The following is a 22159-nucleotide window of genomic DNA, read 5'->3' as shown; positions in this document are numbered from 1 at the left end:
AGGACAGTTGGAACTAGTGTAGATGGGGCACGTTGGCCAGTGTGGGCGAGTTGGGCCAAACGCTCTGTTTCCATGCTGCATGACTATTATTGTGGTTATGTTACATCCACCCTGCAGGTTGAGGTGTCGGCAGAGTGGGCCGCTGGAGGCTCGTAAAACAGCCTGAGGAACGGGGAGGCCAAATGCCACTGGAGGTCCCACAGAGGCTGTATGAGCGCGTGGATCAGGCGCAACCTGCAGTGGCACGGAGTGGCAGTAGAGGGCATCAACGGCATTGCCAGGCCAGGCTGATCCTTGCACCACTGACCCAGTGCTGCCGCCAGAATAATGCCAAGGTAAGCCGCCATGTTTTTATGCACTTTATACTTGAAAGCACCAAATTGGCTCCAGAAAAGTGGCAACTCTTTGCCTACTGTCTCAGAAATGTTTTTCTGTTTTTAACATTACAATCATTTACCTCTTTTACTAAGTGTGCTTGTGCCTATGTATAGTATGATTTTGAATGCAAAACAACATATTCACTACATCTAGCTGCACGTGACAAGAAAGTAACTATTGAACAAGTTCCAATCCCACCAAGATATTATAGAAATTGATTTTTTTAAACTTTAGTTTAGAGATACTGCGTGGAAACAAGCCCTTCGGCCCACCGAGTCCACAGTGTCCATCGATCACCCATTCACACTTCTTTCTATATTATCCCAGTTTTACTTCCTACACACTAGGGGCAATTTACAGGTGCATATTAAGCTACAAACCTGAACGTTGAAATGTGGAAGAAAACCGGACCACCTGGAGAAAACCCACACCGTCACAGTGAGAATGTACAAACGCCGTACAGACAAGATCCGTAGTCAGGATCAAACCCGGATACAGGCGCTGGAAGTAGCAACTCTACCGCTGCGCTACTGTGCTTAACTTAATTAAATAAAAATATTGTAAAAAGTAATGACCATGAACCTTAGTGCATTGTTGTAAAAAACCTTGTTTGTTAATGCTGTTTCATGAATCAAATTTGCTTTCCTTCCCTTGTCTGGTTTATATGCGATACGCAGTAAGTAACTGACTGGCCCAAATGATTCATCTTCCCTTTCAGCTGAGATGCTGCTGGAACCTACTTTAGGCAGGTGTGCGCTGATGGATGTTATCTTTCAAAAACACGTAAACTATTAATATTATTTCCTGGTTTACGTCATACAAAGAGAGAGTTGCAATGAATTTAAATAAACCCCACTCTTGCATCATTTCCATCACAGTGACAACGTACACAAGTGATATATTGATGGCACTGTGATGAAGCAATACTTCTGCACCAAACTTGTTTGATTGAAACATTTACGCTCACAAGAGAGTATCAAGAAAAACATTATCTTAATCCATAAGTAAAGATAACATTTTCTCTGATACTGTCTTCTGAGCAAGGGCAGTACAGTGGCACAGCTGGTAGAGCTGCTGCCTCAGAACGCCAGAGCCCCTGGTTCGATTAGATCTAGGATGTGGAGTTTGCACATTTTCCCTATGGCCTCGTGGGTTTCCTCCCGCATAGAAACATAGAGACATAGAAAATAGGTGCAGGAGTAGGCCATTCGGCCCTTCGAGCCTGCACCGCCATTCAATATGATCATGGCTGATCATCCAACTCAGTATCCTGTACCTGCCTTCTCTCCATACCCCCTGATACCTTTAGCCACAAGGGCCACATCTAACTCCCCCTTAAATATAGCCAATGAACTGGCCTCAACTACCTTCTGTGGCAGAGAATTTCAGAGATTCACCACTCTCTGGGTGAAAAATGTTTTTCTCATCCCAGTCCTAAAAGATTTCCCCCTTATCCTTAAACTGTGACCCCTTGTCCAGGACTTCCCAAAGATGTGCGGGTTAGTAGGTTAATTGGTTCTCTGCAAAATTCCCATTAATGTGTAGGGAGTAGATACGAAAGTGGGATAACATAGAATTAGATTGAACGGGTGACCAATGGTCACCAGTTCCCACTAGTTCACACGAGTTCTATGCTATTCCACTTTCTCATCCACTCCCTACATACTGGAGCCAAATTTACAGAGGGTCAATGAATCTATAAACCAGTATGTCTTTGGAATGTGGAAAGAAACCGGAGCACCCGGAGGAAACCTAAGCAGTCACAGTGAGACGTGCAATCTCCACAAACACAATGACCGAGGTTTGGATCAAACCCAAGTCTCTGGAGCTGTGAGACAGTGGCTCCTCCACTACCCCACTGTGTTGCCACTTACTTGAAGGCTCCAGAATACTGAAGCAAATGAATCATTAACTGTACGTTAACAGTTGGTAGTTTCCAGGTTATTATTTCCATGTGCAATTAAACCCTCTTGATTCACTTTAAATAAGTTTGTACCAATTTTGTTTCCTCTTAATCCTACATTTGCATTGCAAACTTTATTTCACGCTCTGTCAAACATTTCGCCTGTTCCTTAGAAACTGCGCCTTCACTTTTCTTTCCTGAATTACCACTGTATAGCATTTGACATTATTTAATGGTTTAATTAATTAATATTTCTCCATTATCTTATTTCATGTACCCTGCTTCTGATTAATCTCTTTGCAAACTTTGTGCATGTCACCACACAGGAGACCAATTAAGCACTAGGATTATTAACACACAGTCAGGTTAGTATCCAGTGGACTGTGATTGATTTGTATCTATATAGCCTCTGCTTCACCTTATTAATGCTCTGTCAACCTCATAGTTTCTAGGTGAACACATTGTGATGAAATAGCATGGATCCGATGAGCCAAATGGTCACCATTTGTGTTATTGCAATAATGTATCAATGGACTTCTATGCCTGGCATCTAAAAGAAAACCAAAAGGATGTAGAGAAGGTTTGTTGGAAATTTGATCACGAGATGGTTGGTGGAAATTAATTATTCTCCTCAGAGCTGAGAAAGTTGAAAAGGCATTTAATAGAGGTGATCAAAATGAGGAAGCATTTTGATGGGATATGTATGAAGCAAGAGGTCACAAATTGAAGGAAATTTGGCAAAGGATAGTGTGTTACAATCTCTACCTTCTGCCTGAAAGGATGGTAGAGGTGGATTCAGTTGTGATATTCAAGCGGGAATTGGATAAATGATTGAAGTAAAGTCAACTGCCAGGTTCTGGGGAATGTGTAGGGGAGACCTTTGTAGTGGGCCTTCAAAGAGGCATCGTTCTCCACAGTAGTCTGATTTAACGATCTCTATGCTTCTCCTTTCATCTCAGATTTCTTGCCTGTATAAGGATGCATGCCATATTTATGTTTCGGTTTATTATTGTCAAATGTATCGAGGTACAGAGAAAAGTTTTGTTTTGCATGCTAAATGAACAGATCACATATATCATACATACATAGGGCGGCATCATGGCACAGTGGTAGAGTTGCCTGTTTGCGTGCTGTATCTCCAGTCTAAAGTAAAGACTTCAACAGTGGACGATGGGTGCTGTCTGCTTTAGAGTTTGTACGTTCTACCTGTGACTGCATGAGCCTCCTCCGGATGCTTCGGTTTCCTCCCACATTCCAAAGACGTGCAGCTTTGGTTGTAAGTTGTGCGTCGAGAAGGCGGCGCGGCTCTGGCCAGCAGCGGCCTCTGCAGCCTGTCCGCGTTTTTATTATTTTTGTCTGTGTTTTTATGTAGTGTTTGTTATTTTATGTTGGGGTGTGGGGGGGGGTGGGGGTGGGGTGTGGGAAACTTTTTGAATCTCTCCCTGCACTGGAGACCCGACCTTTTCTCGTCGGGTCTCAGTCGTCGTTGAGGCCGCAACGAGGAGCGGCCTCCAACAGGAAGAGACCGGGGACTCAGGTGTCGACTCACCGTTGCCGTCGCGGAGCTGGCCGAGTCCGGAGCGGTGGAGGAGCGCTGCTGCCGCTGCTGCTGCTGCTGCTGCTGCCGGAGAGTCGGAGGCTCTCTACAGGTCTGTGGACGACGGCGCCGGGAGCCCACGGCTCCCTGGGGGGAGACTGCTTTTCGGGGCTTCTGCGGCGGCGACTTCTCCCGCCCGTGTTGCGGGGTCGAAGAGCTCCTGGAGCGGGGCCTGACACCACTGCCCCGCGCGGCTGGAATGGCCGCGGACTCTGCGAGCGCACACCGGGGGCTCCAACATCAAGACCCGGTGTGCGACCTCACACCACCCGGCGTGGCTTTAATGGCCGCGGGACAATCGCCATCGCCAGCCGGGGGCTATGACTTTGACTCTGACATCGGGGGGGAGGAGAGTGCAGTGGAGAGAGAAGTTTATTTGGCCTTCCATCACAGCTATGTGATGGATGTTTATGTTAAATGTAATTATGTTGTGTCTGGGGTCTATTTGTGTGTAATGTATGGCTGCAGAAACGGCATTTCGTTTGGACCTCCAGGGGTCCAAATGACAATTAAATTGACTCTTGACTCTTGACTCTTGACTCTTGAAGTTGTCCTTGGTAGTGCTAGTGTATGGGTACTCAGTGGGTCAAAGGGCCTGTTTCCATGCTGTATTTCTAAACTAAACTAAATAGATACAATCAGTTCAAACTCATATAAGAAGAGCAAAGGGGAAGATACAGAGTGTAATATATAGTTTAGTTTCGATATACAGCATGGAAACAGGCCCTTTGGTTCACTGAATCCACACCGACCATCGATCTCCATTTCAAACTAGGTCCATATTATGCCACTTTCTCGTCCGCTCCCGATACACGAGGGACAATTTACAGAGGGCAATTAAACTACAAATCTGCATATCTTTCGGATGTGGGAGGAAACCGGAGCACCCAGAGGAAAGCCACTTGGTCATAAGAAGAATGTGCAAACTCCACACAGACAGCAGCCGAGGTCTCCGAAGCTGTGAGACAGCTGCTCTGCTGCCCCCTTAAGCATTGCTGCTCAGGGCATTGTAGCGATCAGTTCCTGAGACAAAGTCCAATGTCCTCAATGGGGTAGAGGTGAATCGAACAGCACCCTAGCTTAGGACCATTTAGAAGCCTGAATATTGAAACACTTCACATTCGCTGTGAGTTGTGCAACCTGAAAATCAATAGGTTTCATACATTTCCGTGTAATGTTCCCACTGAACCAATGGTATCACACACCACGCAGCCCTTTGATAAATGTTTCAAGGGGCGGCACCCGGGTTCGATCCTGATGACGGGTGCTTTCTGTATGGAGTTTGTACATTCTCCCCGTGACCTGTGTGAGTTTACTCCATGCTCTCCAGTTTCCTCCCACACTCCAAAGACGTCCAGGTTCGTTGATTAATTGCCTTTAGTAATTTGTAAATTGTCCCTCGTGTGTACGACAGTGCTAGTGTAAGTGGTGATTGCTGGTCGGTGCTGCCCACTGGGCTGAAGCCCCTGTTTGTGTGCAGTATCTCTAAAGTCTAAAGTGAAGATTTCAACAGGAATGGTATAATTTCATGCACTCCAAAAAAGTATGTTTTTATGATCATCGATATTTGGTTTTAGTGCATCCATAAAATGGAAAAAAAGTCCCCAAGCCACGTACACAACACTTAGACAACACTGCCAGAGGCACATTAACAATTATTTCCATTATGAAAGGGACTACATAATGAAAGCACCTTTGCAAGCCCATTGAAACGAGGACATTTTCTGAGCCATGTGAAACCATTGATATTTGGTAGGTGGCTAAAGGATACGTATAGACTTAGGCTCAAAGAATAACTCCACTGTTCTTCAGAATGGCTCTGAATATTTTATGTTCATAAGATGGCATGGTGGCGTAGCAGTTGAGTTGCAGCCTTATAGAGCTAGAGCCCCGGTTCTATCCTGACTACGGGTGCTGTCCGTACTCTGTGTCTCTCTGTGTCTGCGTGGGTTTATCCTGGGTGCTCCGATTTCCTCCCACAAAGGTGTACAGTGTTGTAGATTAATTGGCTTCGATACAATTGTAAATTGTCCCTGGCATATAGGACCGTGCTGATGTACAAGGATTGCTGATTGGCACAGACCCGGTGGGCCGAAGGTCCTGTTTCTGCCCTGATTCGCCAAACTAGATAAACTAATAGGGGCGGAATTAGGGCATTTGGCCCATCAAGTCTACACCACAATTTAACCATGGCTGATCTATCTTTCCTTCTCAACCCCATTCTCCAGCCTTCTCCACATTTACATTTGTTTCAGTGGAATTGAAGCCTAGCAAGGTACAGTTAGAAGCTTCGTTTTGCATGCTATGCCGACGGATCAGATGTACTATACGTAGATAAAATCAGCTCAAACTCAAGCACAATGAATAGAGCAAAGGGGAAGATGCAGAGTACAGAATATAGTTCTCAGCATTGTATCGCATCAGTTCCAAAGACAAAGTTCAATGTCTGAAGTGGGGTAGAGGTGAATCGGACAGTCCCCCAGCTTATGGAAGGACCATTCTGAAGCCTGATAACAGAGGGGAAGTAGCTGTTCCTGAGTCTGGTGGTTCATCCTTGCAAACATCTGTACCTCTTCCCGACGGGTGCAGGGAGAAGAAGGAATGACCGGGGTGAGATGAGTCTTTGTTTATGTTGGCTGCTTATCCAAGGCAGCATGAAATGTAGATGGAATCAATGGTGGGGAATCTGTTCTGTGTGATGAACTGGGCTACATCTACAGCTGTGGTGGTCCACGACTTGGGATTGTTGACCAAAAGCTAGCAGCAACCCAACAGTTTGCTTGCATGGTGCATCTGTATTAGTTGTGCAACATGACCAATTTGCAGTCCGATGGAAGTCCTCAGGCCCGATGGCAGTTGGATGTGGTTGGTCCACGACAGTTTGGAGCTGTTCCACCAATGCAACGTCACCACAACCCCACAGAGATTCAGTCCCCTCATCTGTTTAGTGCCATACCACACAGAGATTCAAACAAGGTAGTGCCAACCACCAAAACAAGGTAAACCATAAGAAGAATTAAGTCTTACAGCCCATCGAGTTTACTTCGCCATTCAATCATGCGTGATCTATTTTTCCCTCTCAGCCCCATTCTCTTGCCTTCTCCAGTAACCTTTGACACTCTTACTAATCAAGAACCGCTTTAAAAATACCCAATGACTTGACCTCCACGGACGTCAGTGGCAATGAATTCCACAGATTCACCACCCTCTGGCTAAAGAAATCCCTCGTCATGTCCATTCTATAGGTATGACCTTTTGTTTTGAGGCCATGGCCTCTGGTCCTAGACTCTCCCACTACTGGAAACATCCTATGCACATCGTCTAGATCCAGGCCTTTCATTTTCTGGCACGTTACAATCAGAGCCCCCTTCTACAGGACATCAATTAGAGCTACAATGTGGATCACACTCTCTCAGCAGTGAATATCCATAAATTAATTGAAGTTAGTTGAAGTATGTTACTAGTGTCCTTCTGGTAATTTTAACACACTCTAAGAGATTGCATGCAATCATTAACACTTGCCCGGTTTCTTTGTGCCAACATTGTGCAAATAATAGGTGGATACAGATATGGGTGGCATAGTGGTGCAGTTGGGCAGCACAATAGTTGCAATAGTTGCTGCCTTACAGCGCCAGAGACCCCGGTTCAAACCTGTCTATGGTTGCTGTCTGTACGGAGTTTGGACATTCTCCTTGTGACCGTGTGGCTTTTCTCCGGGTGCTCTGGTTTCCTCCCACATACCAAAGACGTGCGGGTTTGTAGATTAATTGACTTCTGTAAATAATCCCTAGCGTGTAGGGTAGTGCTAATGTACGGGGTAATTGCTGTTCGGCATGGACCCGGTGGGCCGAAGGGCCTGTTTTCACGCTGTATCTCTAAAGTAAAATCTAAAGTCTAACATTAACACACTCCCAGGGACAGCACACAAACATGAACCCACATCCAAAGGCTTCACACAAACATTAACACACTCCCAGACACTGCATGATGATATTTAAATACAGCTAGAATCTGCAAACTGCTACAGCCACTCTCACAGGGACAACATCTAAACACTAAATCATTCCAAGAAGCCTCTGCCAAGATGAACAATTAAAACATAGGCGCTTTAGTGTGCATGCAATATTCATGAAAGTTAAAGTAAAATAACCAGAACCTAGCAATAAGAATAAAATTAGGGGGGTAAATGGACAGGCACATGTACTGTACATGCAGGGAGTGGAGGGATATGGATCACATGCAGGCAGAGGAAATTAGTTTAGTTTGGTTTATTACTGTCGTGTGTACAGAGGTACGGTGAAAGCTATTTTTCTTTCATGCTATGCAGTGGGTAGAAAGATTATTCATTTTAACAATCAAGCCATCCACAGTATACATTTAAAGATAAAGGGAATAAAGTTCAGTAGGGGGAATGGACAGATGACGTTTTGGGTCGGGTTCCTTCATCAGACTGAAAGAGTCTTTAGACTTTAATGACTTTAGAGATACAGTGTGGAAATTGTCTCTCAGTTCACCAAGTCTGTGCCTGCCGAACCTAGATCACCCCGTACACTAGCACTATGCTACAAAAAAAGTTTTCACCATATGGCAGTACATGTGACAGTATTAAATTAAATTAAACTAAACTAAACTAAACTAAACTAAACTAAACTAAACTAAACTAAACTAAACTAAACTAAACTAAACTTAACTAAACTAATCTTCACGGTGAGACCAAGCGGAGGTTGGGCGATCGTTTCGCCGAACACCTCCGCTCGGTCCGCAATAACCAAGCTGACCTCCTGGTGGCTCAGCACTTCAACTCCCCCTCCCACTCCGTCTCTGACCTCTCTGTCCTGGGTCTCCTCCATGGCCACAGCGAGCAGCGCCGGAAATTGGAGGAACAGCACCTCATATTCCGCTTGGGGAGTCTGCATCCTGGGGGCATGAACATCGAATTCTCCCAATTTTGTTAGTCCTTGCTATCTCCTCCCCTTCCTCAGTCCCCCTGCTGTCTCCTCCCATTCCCCAGCCTTCGGGCTCCTCCTCCTTTTTCCTTTCTTGTCCCCGCCCCCCCCCCCGATCAGTCTGAAGAAGGGTTTCGGCCCGAAACGTTGCCTATTTCCTTCGCTCCATAGATGCTGCTGAACCCGCTGAGTTTCTCCAGCTTTTTTGTGTACCTTTAATCTTCACTGCTTGCAGGTTCCACATTCTAAAATGCACGAACAAATTAATGGAGTAGGAATTATAAAGGCAGATTGCTGATATCCATGCTTATTGTCTGTGACTGTTATCTCAGATCAGACTCCAAGCTTCCAATACACAGCTGCACATGTGACAGACTTGCACGGGCAAAGCAATCGTCTTCCCACTGTGATGATAGACATGTATCTCTGATTTTCAGCACGTCAGATGGCTTTGATGTAAGGGTTTTTATATTGAAAGTTCATTCCTTTCTTTCGAGATATCAAGGTTGCTCTCAGCTTGCAGTTATTGTCAAAACACAATAAGATCTGCAGAAATATTTCCAAACAAACGCAGAGGGAAAGGGAATTGGCTGCCATGTCACTAATGTTCAGTGCTCACATGGTGTGTATTTTGCAGTAAAATTGTACTTCCATGACGGTGCCCTCCACAGTGAGATTAAATAATTAAAAATGTAATAACTGTAAATATATTTAATGTGAAGGGGGAAAGATTTTATAAGAATCTGATAGGCATATTTTTCATAGGGTGCTGGGTGAATGGAACGAGCTGATGGAGCAGGTTATCACATTGTTTAAGAAGCAATTAGACAGATACATGGATAGGACAGGTTTAGTGGGATATGGGCCAAATGCAGACAGGTGGGAGTACTGCAGATGGAACGTATTGGTTGTTGTTGGCAAGTTGGGCTTAAAGGCTTGTGTTTCCATGCTGTATGCCTCTATGACTAGCTGCCTTCAGAATGACACTGAGCATTGCCACATTTGTGCCAGGTTTACAGTGATGAGATGAGGCTTATCTAAATGTATGCATGGATTGAAACAGAGTATACAGATAAGTACAAGATAAGGAAAGGTTTAGCGGCCTGTAGTCCAAAGAGGGGCGATATGACTAGTGTAGATGAGGCAACTTGGGTTGAGTTGCTGCTTTACAGCACCAGACACCCGGGTTCAATACTGATTAAGAGGGCTGCCTTTGTGGAGTTTGTATGTTTTCTCTGTGACAGCATGGGTTTTCTCTGGGTGCTCCAGTTTTCACCTACATTTGAAAAATGAGCAGGTTTGTATTTGGCTTTGGTAAAAATTATAAATTGTCCCTAGTGTGTAGGATAGTGCTGATGTAGTGGGTGGGTGATCACAGCATGAACTTAGGTTAATTGGCTTCTGTAAATTGTTCCCAGTGTGTAGGAGAGAACTTGTGTACATTGGTGATTATTGATCAGTGTGGACTCAGTGGGTTGAAGGGCCTGTTTCCATGCTGTATCTCTAAACCCAAAATGGCCTTAATGTGGTTTATGGTTACTGGTGGTGAGAAAAGATGGCTAGTTCTTTCACAACTTTACAAACATTCATAGAAACATAGAAACATAGAAAGTAGGTGCAGGAGTAGGCCATTCGGCCCTTCGAGCCTGCGCCGCCATTCAATATGATCATGGCTTCCAGAGTATTTATAACCAGTGTGACGGGTGACACAATGGCTCTGCTGGTAAAGATGCTACTTCCCAGTGCCAGAGACCCGGGTTCAATCATGACCTCAGGTGCTGTGTGTGGAGTTTGCACGTTGTCCCTGTGACAATAGACAATGGACTATAGGTGCAGGAGTAGGCCATTCAGCCCTTCGAGCCTGCACCGCCACTCAGTGTGATCATGGCTGATCATCCCCAATCAGTGCCCGTTCCTGCCTTCTCACCATATCCCCTGACTCCGCCATCATTAAGAGCCCTATCTAGCTCTCTCTTGAAAGTATCCAGAGAACTGGCCTCCACCGCCCTCTGAGGCAGAAATCCAGGTCCTTCATCATGCTGGTGGCCTTGCCGAGGCAGCGTGAAATGTAGATGGAGTCAATGGAAAGAAGGTTGGCTTGTGTGATGTTCTGGGCTACGTCCACAACTCTTTACAACTCTAGTTTTGGCTGGAACTGTTCCGAAACCATGCAGTGAAAGTAACTCAAACTGGGCGCTGCGTTAAACTATCTGTCTGGATTTGGTGCTCCAATCTATGGATCATGAATCGATGTCTTCCTGATTCCATGGCAAAAGTACAAGCAATTCTTCCAAAGTCGAAGGACTGATTTTATTTTTCATGTAAAAATAAGCCGGCATGTTGGCGCACCAGTAGATTGTCTACCTTACAGCACCAGAGACCCGGGTTCGATCCTGAGTACGGGTGCTGTCTGTACGACATTTATACGTTCTCCCTGTGACTGCTTGGGATTTCTCCAGGTGCTCCGGTTTCCTCCCACACTGCAAAGATGTACAAGTTGGTAGGTTGATTAACTTCTGTAAATTTTCACCAATGTGTAGAATAGAGATAGTGTACGGGTGATAGGTGTTTGGCATGGACTCAGTGGCCTAAAAGGCATGTTTCCACGCTGTATCTCTAAAAAGAAAACCCCAAAAAACATATCGTTAAGCTTGGATTACCAGCAAAGAAAACGTGACACAGATTTTAGTTTTAACATACATTTTCAATGCACGTTGGCCTCCTATTTCACACTGTTTGGCTGCACTTGCTGTGCCCTTGTAGTTAATCACACAATCCCATGGCAGTGTTCATGGGCAGATATTGGCATCATTGCCTCTCTACTTCCGAACATATCCCTCTCCGATTCTTTCTTCCTCATATCTCTTTACATTCTATCCCGTGCTTAGGTCTGCTCAGTGGCACAGGCTGTAGAGCTTCTACACCTCCAGCCAGGCTCACTGTGAACTTCCTCCTGGTACTCAGGTTTCCTCCCACAACACAAGTGCAGACAGATTGGCAGGTTAATTTGCCCCTAGTGTGTGGGAGAATTATAACATCTGGAGGAGGAGTTGGCACAAAACTGGGGAGAATGGTTCAATGACTCTTTATTTTCACGTATGCATTGCACAGTGAAATTCTTTTTGTGTCGCCTACACAGGCACAGGTTGCCATATTTTAGCGCAAATAGTGGAACTGGTGACCCATGGATTGGAATGGACTTCATTGGTCAAGAGACCTCTTTCCATGACTCGATAATAAAAAGCAGCATCCAAAGTCGCAAATGCTTTGGGAATAATAACCATTACACTTAATGAATAAATGTATAATATATCAAAGGCACAATATATTTAACATTTTCCTCAAATGAGATGCAAATTTCTGTTGTGTATTGTTAGTAATTCTAGTTCTGCCATGCCTTGCTGATTGGTTCTGAATAAAACAACAATCAATTAATGTAAATCTAGTAACGACATATTACCAATCATAAAAGACCTGGCAATAAAATAAAAGGATGAGAATTTCAATGAAAACCCTTTCCCCTTCCCGACTCTCTTCCTCTTCTATTCTTTCCTCAGGCTTCACATTTGATGGCTCTTTTCTCATTGTCTTCTTATCTCATTAACGTTTGTGTTTTCAACACTGGCCTTTGTCCAACCATGTGCCAAACTATATCCCCCCCCTTCACCTATATCCATCCATCACTTGCCAGGCCCCGCCTTCATGGCCCCATCACTTCCTGCCCCCACCTCTATTCCAGCTTTCTCTTTCCTCCCCAGGACGATCCATCTTTGTGTCTATCTGTAGTTTCCTGTGAATAAACACAAAATGCTGGATATTTCAGGTTGAGACCCTTCTTCAGACTCTAGTCTGAAGAAGGGTCTCGACCCAATACGTCACCTATTCCTTTTCTCCAGAGATGCTGCATAACCCCCTGAGTTATTCCAACTTTTGGTGTCTATCTTTGGTGTAAACCAGCATCCGCAGTTCCTTCCTTCACATGCAGTTCCTCGTTTAAGCTTAGGTTGGGCATCAGTGGAGCTCTGTCAAACACAGAAGTTAAGGCGGGAGGGTAATCCAGTGACATGCAAATGGAGGTTTAAGATTCATATCTTTGCTGTAACCAGAATGATTGTGAAATCCACAATCTGAGTTTGGTGTGTCCAGGCTAGAGAACACTGCATCCTGGGCATGGTATGCAGGGCAATTTGGAAGAGCTACAAGTGAATTATTGCTTCACGTAGAAGGAGCAGTTGGGTCCTGGAAAAGAAATATATCAGGATTAGGAATGGTGACCCTACCTTTGCACAGTCAAAGTGAGTTATCTAATGTACATGAAGCCTCTCCATGTACTATGCACTGAAATGTCCTGTCGTATCCGCCCCAATATATTTTCACCAATCATCATCACTAAAACAGATCCACCTTGTCAATGTCATCTTGCTTTATGTGACTTTATTAAGTTTAGAGATACAGCAGCACGGTGGCACAGCGCCAGGGACATGGGTTGGAACCTGACCACGGGTGCAGTCTGTTCGGTGTTTGTATATTCTCCGCGTGACCGCGTGGGTTTTCTCCGGTTTTCAACCCTCACTCCAAAGATGTGCAGGTTTGTAGGTTAATTGGCTTCAGTAAAATTGCAAATTGTCCCTAGAGTGCAGGATAGTGTTAATCAGTGGCGGACTGGCCAGGGTGTCAGCTTGCCCGATGGCAAGTGGGCCTCTGATGAAGTGATAGCAAGTGATGGCAAGTGGGCCTCTGATGAAGTGATAGCAAGTGATGGCAAGTGGGTCCCTGTTAAATGATTGCAAGTGATAGCAAGTGGGCCCCTGTTAAATGATAGCATTGTAGTTGTGGGTGGGCCCCCTTTGTCTCCTGGCAACTAATATTTTTAGACCCAGTCCGCCACTGGTGTTAGTGTACGGGGATTGCTGGCCAGTCAGCAAGGACCAGTGGCCAAAGGGATTGTTTCTGCACACAATCTCTAAAGCCTAAAGTATAGTCCAAAGCAGTGCTTCTTAAACTATTTCAGTGTCATTCTTTATCACATTATTGAGTCTTTATCACAAAATTTTATTCACCCTCGACTAAATTTTCTTATGGTTGTTTTTGGTAATTTTCATCATATTCTCCCTTGTGTATAATTTATATGTAATTTATTTTGTCACATGAACAAAATACATAAATTGACTCATTTCTTAAGTGTTTATTTTATTTGACTTTTTGAACATCTTAAAAATCTGTGAAGAAAACTAGGAGTGAAAATAAAAGTTTAATTACCACTGGGGTTGGAAAATCATTCTATTAGAATGATAAAGAAAACATTCCAACGTCTAAACACTGGGCTTCAGGCCCATCCTACCCTTTCGGGCTAGTTGACCTGATCCACACTGCCTCTAAGTTCGAGATTCAATCCTGACCTCGGGTGCTGTCTATGTGGAGTTTGCACGTTCTACGTGTGACCCTGTGGGTTTTCTTCTGGCGCTCCAGTTTTCTCCCACGTCCACAAAACATTACGTTGGCGGTGCACTACAAAATGCACCTGGTACTCAAGTGAGTTGTAGAATGTGGTAGGAAGGTGGGGAGAATTCAATAGGATTAGTGTGGGGTTGGCGTGCTTGGGCGCGGACTTGATGGCTGTATAGAGCGCCAGAGTGTGCCGCCTGTATGCCTATTTCTCTGTGCTATATGCTTATGGAGGACGCTGTATTTTTTCCTTTCTTTTCCACAGGCTTTCAGCTCACAATACTACCATTTAATAACGCGAGCGTGTATCGCCCCAGAAGCAATTACCACATGGTAGTCTGCGCTGCATAAATGAATGGGCAATTTGCACCTGGGTTCTCGAAGCTGTCCCTTTGATCACCAGAGTTCTTTGAAAATCAAGTCTGATGTGAATGTAACCCCGCTTCCCACTGCCGATCGTTCGCGGCGACAGTCGGCACGAAGAAGATGCAGATTGGTAGTAACTTTGTACAGACACGTGCAATGGTCAACGAGGGATTTTGATTTCCTAGTTATAGATTGTATGTAGAGCAGGCAATGACGCAACTTTGGCGCGTCAGATCTCTGCCAGACCCACTCCCAGTCAATGCAAACGTGCTTTATGTGGAGCCGTTATTAATCGGGTACATACTGTACATTCTCTCTCTCTCTCCCTCGCTCCCCTTTCCACCCTCCCTCTCTCTCCCCATCTATCTATCTATCTATCTATCTATCTATCTATCTATCTATCTATCTATCTATCTATCTATCTATCTATCTATCTATCTATCTATCTATCTATCTATCTATCTATCTATCTATCTATCTCTTTCTCATTCTCGGCGACTTTAGCTTTTATTTTAAATAATAAGAAGTGTTATGCTGGTGGATATCTAATTCATCAGCCGAGAGACGGGGAGCAGTAGAGAGAACTGTTCACAGGGGATAAACGCGTTCACTCCAAACTCAATCGCAGGACAAAGCAAGTAAGAGCAGCATCGCGATTCAGCACCGCGGGTGGAGGACAGCGTGCGGCGTTTCAGCACCACGAGTGGAGGACAGCGACCTGCGATTCAACGCCTCGGGACTGCTACTCAGCGGGGCCTTCATCCAGAGCAGGTTGAGGGGGGACATGAGAAGCGGTTGAGGTGTGGGGGAACTGCTTTCAATTCAGATATAACTCTCCGGATCCGGGAGGAGGGAGGGGAGAGAGGAGGGGAGAGACCATGTCTGGCAGCCCTGTAACGTGGCTCATGAACATGACCCACTGGGTCGGCGGTGACCCTGGAATGAGTGGCCCCACAGCGGGCTCTCCAGCCGCAGGTAGACCGCCGAATCTCTTCGCCTTCTGCCTCACCCTCATCTCCACCCTCCTGATTCTCCTGGGAAGCGTCTACTCACTGGTTTGCCTGTACAGGACGAGGAACAAGACTCCCCTGGTGATGATCGTGGCCTCGCTCTCCGCGGACGATCTCCTCTACGTGGTGGCTTTGACCGTGTTCGCAGCCGTCCAGTGGGCGAGCGAGTCGGCGGCCAACTCCGTTTGCCCCGCCGCGGCCGTCCTCTACTTCCTACACGGGGTCTCCATCGCTCTCAAGTCTTCACTGATTGTCATCTATAACTATTTCACCACCAGACTCACCGGTCTTTGCAAAGGGGGGCGGGCACATGTCCCCATCCCCTGGATCTTGGCGACTATCTGGACCTTCAGCCTGTTAACGTGCCTGTTGCCAGTATTCGGATGGGGCTCCTACATCCCGACGCCCTGGGGATGCCTTCCCGACCACAGGAGCTCCTATGTGGCCTTTCTCTTCGGTTTATACTCCATGTGCTTCGTTGTCCTCATTGGCTTTTCCGTCCCTCTCGTCTACAAACTGCTCTGTTCCGACTGGCAACATCAGGGACCCTTTTCTCCCAATTACCACGAGGTGGCTACGGTCAGCAAAGTCTCCTTCTCGGAGGACCCGGCGGACAGGACTTTAACGACCGGTGGGAACTGGGGCAATGGTGTCCATAGTCGCCCCGAGGCCTCCCATTCACCGCCCTGCCTCAGCGAGAGCTTTGGGTCCACGAACCAAGCCGTAATTGTTGCTCAGAAACGTTTTGCCTTGATTTTAGCCATGAGTAAGATTGTACTGTGGCTGCCTCTGATGGTATGTATCTGATATCTCTCTAGACTTTATCGTGTCTTCAGTTCCCATCCATGGTGCCCCAGAGCCTTGTTTCTGCAATCCCAATTCTATCATGCGGGTTTACACCTTAGTTTAGTTTAGAGATACAACGCGGAAACAGGCCCGCGTCGAACAGCGATCACCCCGTTCACTAACATTTTACCGAAGCTAATTAGCCTACAAACCTGTACGACTTTGGAGTGTGGAAGGAAACAGGAGCACCCAGAGAGAACCCACGCGGACAGAGAGCACCAGAGATCGGGATCGAACCCGGGTATCTGGCGCTGTTAGGCAGCAGCTCTAACTTCTGCGCCACAGAGTTGCCCCCCATAATATATCGATGGCCACCGCCCGCTAAGTCTGGAGATCTGTATCTGGAATAGGGCGAATTCAACAACTTGCACAGTAACTGAACCATACCCCCCCCCCCCCCCCCCCCCCCCCCCCCGCGCCACTAGGCTGTATCTATTATATTTTACAGACACATTATTCCCCTCATGATGTTATACACTTCCATGAGATCACCCCTCAACCTCCAGCCACGGATTGTTTAAGTTATGCATTTATTAACTTGCTGCCCAAAGCTGGTGAGACATATACATTTTGACAGCCAGCATCTGCAGTACTTTTTTTTATGATGAGACATATACCGTTCGGGGCAAGCTGAGGATTATTAAGCCGCCGTTTCTCAGCAGTGTTAAAACGCAATTTCGGTGCAATGCATTGATTCAGAGCCGCTTTGTTTCTGCACTGCACATGGAAAGTAACCCTGTTACATAAAGACACTCAGAGACCAATAAACATCTCCAAGTTTGTAAAAATTCAAGGTTTTGCGAAAACGTAGAGAAAGCTCCGAAAGTCGTCATTCGCACCATTGTGTCTGAGCTGATTCTATTCATGAGCTTGTCATTGATTTCCCTCTGCCTCGGCGCCTCCCTCACATCCCTGGCAATTGCTTCCTTTCATCCAATTCCCCTTTGAAAGTCATGACAGTATTTCCTTCCATCATGAAAGGAATAGATCGGGTGGACGCACAGAGACTCTTGCTCAGAGTGGGGGAATCGAGAACCGGAGGACATAGGTTTAAGGTGTGGAGGCTAAACGCAGGAAAGTGGGACATGTATATGGGGGCATGTTAGTCGCTGTGGGCAAGATGGGCGAAGGGCCTGTTTCCCCGCTGTTTGATTCTATGTCTGTATTAATCTATCACACTCTCTCGAGCAAGCAACAACCGGTTGCATAAAAAATATTTTAGAAGCGAAGCACTGCAGATGCTCGTTTACGCCCAAGATAGACACAAAGTGTTGGAGAAACTCAGCAGGCCTGGCAGGCAGCAAATCTGGACAACATGTGTAGGTGATGTTTCGGTTTGGGACCCTTCTTCTGAAACGACCAGGGCCCGCAACACCTGCCCTCAGGCATGGTGGTTCGCTGATAGGCATATTGTTGGCTAGGGAAGGTGTGATCTCAAGAGATACTTTGTTGTAAACTGTGGGATGACCAGTGTGGAGGAAGGGGGCAAGGGGGGAAGTTGGTAGAATTAACTTAAAATTAAATCATTTTAAAATATTAATTCTTTTTGCCAATTTTCTTAAACTGACTCCTTTCTTGACACACCCCTTCTGCCATTGAAAAAAAATAGCTCTTTATTTAAACCTGTGTAACCACCAATATCAAATCTCTCGTTGATCTTGAGATATGAGGAACTGCTGATACTGGTGTACCTTCACCAAAGGGTTGACTTTCCCCTAACTACCTCTGTCCAATAATGAACTCAACTACAACAGACGTCTACCTGGTGAATTGTAGGGAATTGGCACGACTTACTTGACATTCTTTACAACACCTTTGGCTCCATTGGTCTTCATTAGCAACCTTACCAATGTGGATCTCCAAGTCTCTCTGTCCCTCCAACCCTTTAAAACTTAGACCATAATAAACCACAAAATGCTGGAGTAACTCTGTGGGTCAGGCAGCATCTCTGAAGAACATGGATATGTGATGTTTCTGGGCAGGGTCCTTCTAACGTATGAATTAATCCAGCACTTTGTATTGTTTTGGGGGAAAACCAGCACCATGAAACCATTATATTTACCTGTCATATACTATCTTCTTTCTTTCATTGTAATTCTCTTTACAATTGGGGAAATTGTCCTCCCCCCCCCCCACCCCCAACAAAGTCCAAAATGTCTTCTAAGATAGAAAACTGTTTTTGATTTATCACGACAAGGGGATGCAAGGAACTGCAGATGCTGCATTATACAAAAGATAGATACAAAGTGCTGGAGTAACTCAGCGGCTCAGGCAGCATCTCTGGAGAAAAAGGATGGGTGACTATTCGGATCGGAACCCTTCTTCAGACTGATTGTGATGGAAAGAGAATGCTGGAAGAGAGGGGAAGCCACCTCCAGTCTGAAGAAGGGTCTCACCCATCTTTTTTCTCCAGTGATGCTGCCTGATCCGCTGAGTTACTCCAGGATTTTGTCTATCTTTTGTATAAAGCAGCATCTGCAGTTCCTCCCTGTACAAGGTACGTATCCCTGCTGGGTTTGACATGTGCTCTAGTTTCAAGGATTGATGGGCCCGCCGCCAGTAGTGTGTTTACATTCTCATTTCACTGTCCCCCTGTGCTCCACAGATACGACTGCTCGTCAATCATATCACCGAACACGAGGACGAGTCCTTCGAGATTCTTGGGTACTTCCTGACCTTACTGGCAGCCGCTATAACTCCGCTGTTTGTGCTGTCGGAACGGTGGATACATCTGCCGTGTGGTTGCTTCATCAACTGCAGCAAGAATGTGTACTCGGTTGCTGCAAAGCCGGCTAAAGGTGAGAAACACAAAGAGAACAAATTAATAAAACCATCTATCATGCAGTACAGAAAGTGAAGGGGGGGGAGGGGGGGGGAGAATGGGGGGGAGAGGAGGGGGGGGGGGGGGAAGAGGGGGGGGGAGAGGGGGGGGGGGAGAAGAGGGGGGGGGAGAAGGGGGGGGGGGGAGAGAAGGGGGGGAGAGAAGGGGTGGAGAGGGGGGGGGGGTAGAAAATTTTAAGAAGTATAATAAAGTTTAGCGGCTATTTAACCTACCGGTTGGTGTTCCCTGGTCCTGAAAACTGCAATGAGCCAATCAAAATGCCTGGTCAGTGACGGAGATTGCCTACGGCTGCCCTCGACTGCCTGTAACTACATAGCGACCCCGCTCCACTGCACTACAAGTTAAAAAGAACCATGCTGACCCAATTTTACTTGCGGAAAATTATTTAACATGCTGAAAAAATTTCCGTGGCCTAGCTGAATCCGTGAGTGTGCAGGAACTTCCCTCGAGCATGAAGGAGAGTTCCAGTGACCTCATACGACCTCCTAGGACCTCGTGTCGACCATGCAGCGAGTTTGAGTCGAGGGCAAACTCTTCTGAACCCGCAGATTAGGTCGCCGCAGTGGGACAGCCCCTTAACTGATTCATCTACAAAATACTCTTAACAAAGGACAGTTTCCCCCCAAAGAGGACTATTTTAAAAGAGACTGGTTGAATGTATCTGATGGTACATAGCAAATAATGGCAACCTTTACCCTTTTAATTTAATGCAGGCTTTCAAACTGGAGAGTCATCAGATCAATAATATTTATTAATTAGATTGATACAAATTCAACTTATGAAATTGGTACTTAACGTTAAATGATAATGATCTCTTTGGAAATTTATGACCCAAGCCACCATCCAAATAACCTAAATGAAATGCACAGTGCTAGAGCTGCTTGCCTCACAGCGCCAGAGACCCGCGTTCAATCCTGACCTTGGATGGCGTTTGTATGAAGATTATACATTCTCCATGTGACCGCGTGGGGTTTCCTCCAGGTGCCTCGGTTTCCTCCCACAGTCCAAAGACTTTGTAAGTTAATTGGCTTCTGTAAATTGTCCCTGGTGTGTAGGATTGAACTAGTGTACGGGTGATAGCGTGTACAGAATGGAATAACGTAGAACATATAACATGGAGCACCTGTCGATATGAGTTTGGTGGGCCGAATGGCCTGTTTACAAGCTCAAACACCGCTCTGCACTTCCTTGAACACGACTAAACAGTGCAGTTGTGAATCTGGGTGAAACTTGTTTACCCGGAGAATTAATTGACTGTGGAAATCACTGCCAAGGAATCAGTTTGAGATGAACAGTATGGGTGCAGTTTAGAGGAACCCAGAGAATACAAGGTGTGGCGACAGTTATGATGCCAGATCAGAGATGATGATTACACAGGCGCTTGCAGTAAGGTGAACTCACACGGTCAACTTTATATCCACCATTGACCAACAGTGAAGGTCCAGGTCCGTACAGGGGAGTAGTCCTCTGTCATCACTGCCGAGGCACAATTAATAACTGGGTCTTTCTCTCATTCTTTTCCTCACTCTCTCCCCCCCCTTCCTACCCCCCCCCCCTCTCCCATTCCACCCCACCTCCCCTTTCCCATCATCCCCCCCCCCCCTTCCCCCCTCCCTTTCACGTTCATAAATTATAGGAGTATAATTAGGCCATTCGGCCCATCGGGTCTACTCCGTCATGCAACCACGGCTGCTCTCTGCATCCTAATCCCATTTTTCTCCTCATAACCCTTGACACCTGTTTCAATCAAGAATGTGTCTATCTCTGCCTTAAAAATATCCACTGCCTTGGCCTCCACAGCCCTCTGTGGCAATGTTCAACAGATTAACTACCCTCTGACTAAAGACCCCCTTTCCCTCCCTTTACCCTGCCCCTTCCCCTTCCTTTCCCCTTCCTTACCCATCCCATCCTTCCTCTACCTTTCCCTCCCTCCCTTCCCTCCCCCTTCCCTTTCCCTCCCTTCTCCCTTCACCCCTTCCCTTGACCCCACTTTCCTTTCCTCCCTTTCCCCTCTTCACTCCTTTCCCTCCCTCCCTGCCCCTCCCCTTCCAATTCCCTTCACCTTCCACCCTCCCCCCGTGCCAAGGATCAGATGACCCAATCACCATTAATCGGACCGAGCTGTGGCTTGTTTGCCTGTTGTCTCTGTCTACCCCAGAGTGCTGGCGTTCTCAAGCAGCCAGGCATTGTTTGTGGTGCTGATTGTAGGCTTCCTCTGGTGCAGATCGGAGTGGCACTAAGGGAGAATCTGTCATCTCAGAGGGAAAAGGGGATAACAGTACAATGTGGGATCTACATTAAAGGACATTCCATTAGAATGAGGAGATGAGGAGGAATTTCTTTAGCCAGAAGGTGGTGAATTTGTGGAATTCATTGCCACAGGCTGCTGTGGAGGCCAAGTCAATGGCGGTCACGGTGGCACAGCGGTAGAGTTGCTGCCTTACAGCAAAATGCAGTGCCAGAGACCTGGGTTTGATCCCGACTACAGGTGCTGTCTGTATGGAGTTTTCACGTTCTCCCCGTGATCTGCGTGGGTTTTCTCTGAGATCTTCGGTTTCCTCCCACACTCCAAAAACGTACAGGTTAAATGTAGGTTAAATAGCTTGATTAATTGGCTTGATAAAAATGTAAAATTGTCCAAGTTGACGATTTGCAGAGTACTGTCCTGCCGACTACAACATTCAGAAGGTTCAGAAGGTTCAATGGATATTTTTAAGGTGGAGATTGATACATTTTTGATGTAATGGTGGCAGGGTTTATGGGGAGAAAGCAGGGGAATGGGGTTGAGACGGAAAGATAGATCAGCCATGATTGAATGATAGAGTA

General features: G+C 46.1%; 1 protein-coding gene across 1 annotated transcript in view; it reads left to right on the top strand.

The window, feature by feature from the left end:
• The first annotated feature begins 9397 nt into the window (after positions 1-9397).
• Positions 9398-22159, top strand: part of LOC129703384 (probable G-protein coupled receptor 149) — a 36815-nt gene continuing 24053 nt past the window's right edge. The window contains exons 1-2 of the mRNA XM_055645768.1: positions 9398-16440; positions 19097-19289. Coding sequence (XP_055501743.1) covers positions 15514-16440; positions 19097-19289 — 1120 coding nt within the window. The 5' untranslated portion in view covers positions 9398-15513. The remainder of the gene's footprint in view (positions 16441-19096; positions 19290-22159) is intronic.

This window comes from Leucoraja erinacea, chromosome 14 (assembly GCF_028641065.1).
Source record: "Leucoraja erinacea ecotype New England chromosome 14, Leri_hhj_1, whole genome shotgun sequence".
Classification (NCBI taxonomy): domain Eukaryota; kingdom Metazoa; phylum Chordata; class Chondrichthyes; order Rajiformes; family Rajidae; genus Leucoraja; species Leucoraja erinaceus.
This window is presented reverse-complemented; position numbering and strand designations above follow the sequence as displayed.